The sequence below is a fragment of the Carassius carassius genome, chromosome 12, assembly GCF_963082965.1.
Source record: "Carassius carassius chromosome 12, fCarCar2.1, whole genome shotgun sequence".
NCBI classification, from domain to species: domain Eukaryota; kingdom Metazoa; phylum Chordata; class Actinopteri; order Cypriniformes; family Cyprinidae; genus Carassius; species Carassius carassius.
This window is the reverse complement of record NC_081766.1, coordinates 33197234-33204196: the sequence shown is the minus strand read 5'-3', so window position 1 is coordinate 33204196 and position 6963 is coordinate 33197234. Positions and strand designations below refer to the sequence as shown.

General features: G+C 40.6%; 1 protein-coding gene across 1 annotated transcript; it reads right to left on the bottom strand.

The window, feature by feature from the left end:
* Positions 1 to 23: 23 nt before the first annotated feature.
* Positions 24 to 4149, bottom strand: LOC132155291 (tubulin beta chain-like). Its single transcript, XM_059564170.1, has 4 exons — positions 3992 to 4149; positions 3649 to 3757; positions 2884 to 2994; positions 24 to 1316 (listed from the first exon to the last, which is right to left on the bottom strand). Exons 1-4 carry the CDS (start codon positions 4046 to 4048, stop codon positions 244 to 246), a joined length of 1350 nt encoding a protein of 449 aa, XP_059420153.1. The 5' UTR covers positions 4049 to 4149; the 3' UTR covers positions 24 to 243.
* Between the last annotated feature and the right edge of the window lie 2814 nt (positions 4150 to 6963).

Genomic DNA, 6963 nt, shown 5'->3' with positions numbered 1-6963 from the left:
ACAATTTTGACAGGAGACAGGTATTTTATATTAGTGACCACTTTATTTTACTTGGTATCTGCAATTTAAAGCAAATGTTACAAAACATGACATAACTTCCACAAGATTCACTGATCGGTGTTCATTGAATGACTTCACAATTATGGTGTAGCGGCACTGTTTGCATTGCTATGGAAATTCTCAGATCAGCTAAAAGCAATGGTTTTGGAGACTACAATGTAAACGACATGCCTATTAGCTCTCTCAGTGGCGAGCGGCCTCCTCATCTTCAATGTCGTCCTCCTCATATTCGCCTATTTCGTCAGCGGTGGCATCTTGGTACTGCTGGTACTCAGAGACCAGGTCATTCATATTGCTTTCCGCCTCTGTGAACTCCATCTCATCCATTCCCTCGCCAGTGTACCAGTGCAGGAAAGCCTTGCGTCTGAACATAGCGGTGAACTGCTCTGAAATCCTGCGGAACAGCTCTTGAATGGCTGTGCTGTTGCCGATGAACGTGGCAGACATTTTGAGCCCACGTGGTGGGATGTCGCAGACTGCCGTCTTGACGTTGTTTGGGATCCATTCCACAAAATAGCTGCTGTTCTTGTTCTGGATATTCAGCATCTGCTCGTCCACCTCCCTCATGGACATACGGCCACGGAAGATGGCTGCCACGGTGAGGTAGCGGCCGTGGCGAGGGTCGCAGGCTGCCATCATGTTCTTGGCGTCAAACATCTGCTGTGTTAGCTCTGGAACTGATAGAGCGCGATACTGCTGGCTACCACGACTTGTCAGAGGCGCAAATCCCGGCATGAAGAAGTGGAGGCGAGGGAAGGGCACCATGTTAACTGCTAGCTTGCGGAGGTCTGCATTAAGTTGACCTGGGAAGCGCAGGCAGGTGGTGACTCCGCTCATGGTTGCTGACACAAGGTGGTTCAGGTCGCCGTAAGTAGGGGTGGTGAGTTTAAGTGTGCGGAAGCAAATGTCGTAGAGTGCTTCATTGTCGATGCAGAAGGTCTCGTCGGTGTTCTCCACCAGTTGGTGCACAGAGAGCGTAGCATTGTAGGGCTCCACCACTGTGTCTGACACTTTGGGTGAAGGCATGACGCTGAAAGTGTTCATGATGCGGTCGGGGTACTCCTCACGGATCTTGCTGATGAGGAGGGTGCCCATGCCAGACCCCGTTCCTCCACCCAGGGAGTGCGTGAGCTGGAAGCCCTGCAGGCAGTCACAGTTCTCGGACTCCTTGCGTACCACATCCATAACGGAGTCCACTAGCTCTGCTCCCTCTGTGTAGTGGCCCTTGGCCCAATTGTTCCCAGCTCCGCTTTGACCTGAAAGAAAGCCCATGTGCCCCAGTTTAAACGGAGTTTGATAAATTGGGTTGGTTTTATTCAGGGCTCCGATCCTGCTCCTGGAGAGTTACCTTCCTGCAGATTTCAGTTCCAGCCACAACCAAACACACCTGTACCAGCTAAACAAGATGTTCAGGGTTACTTGACAGGCAGGTTCGTTAGAGCAGGGTTGGAACTGAAGTTTGCAGGATTGTTGCCTTTTCCAAGTACCCAGACTTGCGGTCTTTGCACTTGATCACTTGACTGTTTATATGACATATTTCCTGTATTTGGTTCAAGTGAGGATCAAGACCACAAGTGTGTATGTACAACTTTCCATTACCTGATAGGACACACTTTAATTTCTGGTGCATCTAATTAAAGGATGCAATAGGAGATCTTGGAAAATGCTAACATTAGCCTGATAGCACTGAAAGCGAACATTCCACCCTCCCTGCAATCCCCATCCAAAGCCACGCCCCCTGAATGTTCACATGCTCACAGACCAGAATACCAGAGTCAACATTACTACAATAGGCTACTTCAGCAGTTCCCAATTACAGCCCATTTTCCGAAGTGAAGTAAACCTCTGCTCAGGGAGTAGGGAGCAATGAACACAGTGTAGGAATCATATCGATCGGAACACAGTTCATTTTCACGGAGCTCACTTCTGAGCTAACGACTCTGGTAACCTGAACCGAGTGTGTTAACTAAGCGAGACATGCAAAATATGTGCGCGAGAACTGGAATTGGGAACCGATGGGCAACTTCATGTGTCATTCACCAGCGATAAAACTTTAAAAGTACTACAATACCAAGAAGGAAGACCGGGTTGTTGATGTTTGTCTGCCATTCTAGCTCTGTCTGCACAGCATGTGTGAACGCGCTAATAATGTATTCTGTCTTATCATCTAAGTGGTGATAAGTAAAAAATAATTCTAGGCTCTGCACTTTTGCACCAATAAAATGTGTAGCACCTTGTTTTCCTATCAAATTATATGTAATATGTCTCATTATTATTAATATTTAACTTTCATTGGAAAGGTTTCCATGACCTCTTGTGATCTATGCAAAAAGTCTCGCGATTTATTTCCACAACATGATGCATGATGGGATACACTAAGCCTTTAATACCACTCTGGAGCGGTATTCGAGATAGTGGGGCAGTGCACTTTGGAGTTTATAAAATCTTCCTGTTGTGCGCATGCACTCTCAAGTGGCCAAGACCACAAGTGATGTTATTTGGACAAGGCATGTAGCTCTCCAGAAGCAAGGGTTGAGATCACTGGTCTACGGAGTATGATGTATGATAAGAGATACGATAAAACCAGCACCATAAAAGTCAACCAGACGATGTGATCTAGTTGTGTGAGGAACAGATGGAAATATAAGTCACTATTTACAGGTGCATCTCAAAAAAATGTAATATCATGTAAAAGTTCTTTATTTTTTGTAATTGAATTAAAAAAAGCAAACTTTCTTATGTTCTAGGAAGAGGAAGAATGAAGAGGAAGAGATGCATAGTGTGAAGCTTACGGTCTGTTGTATGTAGGATTGAGAAACATACCAAACACAAAATTATCTGGCCTGAAGATTTGTCCAAATGGGCCAGAGCGGACCGAGTCCATGGTGCCAGGCTCAAGGTCCACCAGGATGGCACGAGGGACATATTTGTTTCCTGCGAAATAAAACAGGGTTGGTGTAAACATCCAAAGGTTGAAACATGACTCAGAGTATCATATTCATGAATTTGAAAAATTCCTAGAAATTAATGTGAATTGACAATGTAATATATGACTAATTATGAATTGATTATAAATGAATGCATCATTTAATTCCCACACTACTTTGTTCTCATGTCTGTATTGCAACTGCTGATCCTCTTTAAATAAAGTGCATCATCATCATCCATCTTCCCTGCTCCACCATTTTGAGAACAACACCAGCAACAACAACAACCGAGGAACGGTTTTCTTTAACACCATAAAGACACATGTGGGCATTCTGAATGATTCTGCTGGTATCCCACAGTATTTAAACAACGCATTCGCGTGAAAAAATGAAAGTGAAAGTGAAATAGGGTTATGAAACATGTTTTGTTTAAACCACAGAAATGCATGACGAATTTGATATCTTTTTATGCAAACAGTGAACAAATAGCTGAAATCGGGTGAAACATAAACAAATCTGTAATGTAGAATAGGCTATATGAGAACGAGGCGAGATGAGCCACGCCTCTCTAATCGTCAATAACAAACAGCTGCCTTCTACAAAACCCCTCGACCAACTAAACATCTAATCAAAGCACTCAATGCAAATACAGATTGCTTACCAGATGCCTCATTGTAATATACATTTATCCTCTCCAGCTGCAGTTTGCTGTCACCTTGATAACTGCCAGTGGGGTCGATCCCGTGTTCATCGCTGATCACCTCCCAAAACTGAAACAGAATGACGCACTAGTGAATGCAGAATGCATGATGGCCGTAATGACACAGCAGTTCCCCAGAGCCCCTGCAGACCCCTACCACACCCATGCGCATAAAACACACTCACTTAAACAATTGTATTGCAATTCATAGTGAAAAAAAAAGTATTTCGTAACATTTTTTTTTTTGCATTCTTTATTTTACAATAAAGGTGGAAAATACTGTGGGATGTGTATATAATCTTACCTTGGCACCAATCTGGTTTCCGCACTGTCCGGCCTGAATGTGAACAATCTCCCTCATTGTGCTGCTGCGAAGAAAAGATGCGCGTGTGTCTCTGCAGCTGATGCGGCTCTGCCTTTCAGTCGCTGAGCGGAGAGGGCTCGCGCCGGGAACCAATCACGACTCGCGGTTTTGATGCAGTGGACGTGCCGCAGCATCGCGTGTCCTGCCGTCACACCGACGCGGTGACGCGCTCAAAATGCTGACTCCAAAACCCCATCACACACACACACACACCTGTTACAAAATGTAGAAGAATTTGATTTATAAGTTAGTTGTTATCCTAGTTGTGTTTCTATGTTGCATTCAAAACGAATATTTATTTATTTAATGAACATTGAAAATATATCCGTAATATTTAATTAATCACATATTTTATCACTGACAATAACTGTAGCTACCGTTTACATGCAGTCGCATTTCAACTGACCTTAATAATTCAGTAGGCCCCTCAGTATTCTGGTGAGGGTTTTAAACCGATTACTGTAAATTAGTTATGTGACTGTACACTGCCCAAAACACAAAACTTCACATTTAAGATTATGTACAGGGTTTAACAGTTTGCTGCAACAATGTCAAGTCTGAAAAGAGCTGTGATGTCGTCAATATCATACATTCCCGTCACATTTTTGAGCTTACTGTGAGTAACACTGAAGATTTTATTACAAAAAAAAAACAAAACTTATTTTCTATTAACCTCTTATGTTGATTCCAGTGAGTCTATCATCTGTTGAGGCAGTCATGTGAGTTTTTAGCTGCAAATCATGGGATTTATGTGATGAATGTGTGTCCATTGTAGTTTATGTACTCAACTTTTTTTTTTTTTTTTTATAATGTGCATCTTGGCATCTCTGTACAGCATTTTATATGTGATATCCCAAAATTTTTCTAAAAATAGGTGGATGGTCAACATGCAGTGAGTGAACCCTTATGAGTCAGAAACACAGTACACACACGAACACTCAAACAAACACAAATCAATTGTTTTTATGCTAAATTTAAAGTCCTAAAAGAAATAAAATGTTTTTTATTAATCTTTATATTGTTCACAGAACTGATTATTCCTAGTTTTTCTTTAAAGCTCTTGCACAAACTGGATAGTGAGTATCATATTTTAGAAAGCTGCATCTGATTGTTACATCTATCCCCAGCCTGTTTCAGTAATGGGCTAGACTAACAGCAGAACTCTTTGTATTTGACATTAACTCACCGTTTGAGTAGTACACATCCAAGTGAGTTTTATTTGTAGTGGACAAAAGTGGCTAGCATTTATCAAAGTTTGAGAGATCTACCATAAACAACCACTGAGTTACTGACGCTAAAACAAAAAAGTGTTACTTTCTTCCAGTCTAACATATTTAGAGGTTTGAAAAAAAAAAAAACAGAATGAATGATTTAATGAAACATGGAAATAAAATGTAACTATCTAAAAGAAAGTTTGTTTGTGAAGGCTCGAGTGCTAAGAAGCTTCATTAAAATCTCACGTATTATGAGAGAGACCCCTCAAGCGGAGCGATACAAATAATGAAATGGTTAGAGATCTGTTATCAGTAGAACATCACACCTCTGCAAAAAGCTCGTCAATCAGATTCGAGGACCAGAAAGAACGCTTACACACATCAATACATTTATCAATAAATATATTTTATTCAATAATGTATATTACGACACGTATGGCTTTATATACATGTGCATTATTTGTTAAAAATAAAAAAGTACATTAAATCCAAAAACATTCAAGTTCTTGACATTCATCCTCTTGCCAGTACTCTTGGTTCTTACATTCTGAGGGAATACCTGTATTAAATCCCCCTTTCAAGCACATGAGACATTATCGAGATATCACAATTTTGAATTGGAAGAGTTTGCGTTGGCTAGCTAATGTTGGTTTATCCAGATCACATCACACAGGTCAGTTTACTAGATTTAAAAGAGGTCAATTTGATTGGGTTCAAATATAATGTAGTGGTTGATCTGCAAATGTGAAGTGCCCTTCAGTAATTTAATGCTAAACACTGCACGGTTCACTCCATCAAAAGAATATTGAAAATATTGAATATTGTTCTTATAAGGAGCAACATAGCTTTCTTATGTGTATTCCTAAGTGTTAAGACTGAACTATGGCATATAACCGGTTCAATTAGAGCTGTGTACAATGAAGGGAAGAATGTTGTTTGTGATCCGACTGATCTAGTGTCAAAAAGTGAGTTGGTAAGTGTGCTGAAGGAAGAGATTTGGTTCTACACAACTGAATTTGTCCAAAAGCATACCTTCTTTAATTAAATGAACAAAATCCCTTGAAGCTACACATCTCATTCTCGTGTGCTGTTTTGCGTTTTGAATGACATTTTTGACACAGTTCAGATTGCTAGTATGTGTTTCGTTCTCAGCGTTGCTGTAAGAGGCATTATAGCAGACAGCAAAGTCTTCAGGTGGGATTTTTTTTCTTTCAGATCAACCATTGCAAATTAAAAGCTTGAAAAATGTTAGGTAAAACTATTGCTCTCATAAATATTGATTATTGACCGCAACATTTGCAGAGCTCATGTTAGGCATGCACTGGCCACACATTCATGTCTTCATTTGCACGCTTATGTGTTAAATATTTTTCTGACCTTATCTTTCTCCAAATGTCTTGGCTAGGAAATCAGTTTCATTAAACAGCTGAATCTCAACTGGGACTGTGAAAGTCCTTTGTATTGCTTCAAAAAGTTTGCACAAATCTCAACGTCAAATCATGTTAACGAAGTCACGCTGTACTTACAAATGGAAAAGTGTGATTTTTCTTCTCAGATTGTTCTTTTGATGTAACATGCTTGAACATTAATGACCTTTCATCACTCAGAATGTGTATTTCAAATGTCTCCAGATACAGTAGAAGAGGGCCATGATATTTGAGAAGAAAATAGCCTGTCCTTGGAAGAACTCAAAATACA

What these genes read in the sequence shown, in the direction of transcription:
- LOC132155291 (XM_059564170.1), bottom strand. Translation starts at nt 4,048, where the DNA reads ATGAGGGAGATTGTTCACATTCAGGCCGGACAGTGCGGAAACCAGATT. An exon ending in GAAACCAGATTGGTGCCAAG is followed by an intron (nt 3,758 to 3,991) that starts GTAAGATTATAT and finishes ATTCTGTTTCAG; the next exon opens with TTTTGGGAGGTGATCAGCGA. An exon ending in ATATTACAATGAGGCATCTG is followed by an intron (nt 2,995 to 3,648) that starts GTAAGCAATCTG and finishes TTTATTTCGCAG; the next exon opens with GAAACAAATATGTCCCTCGT.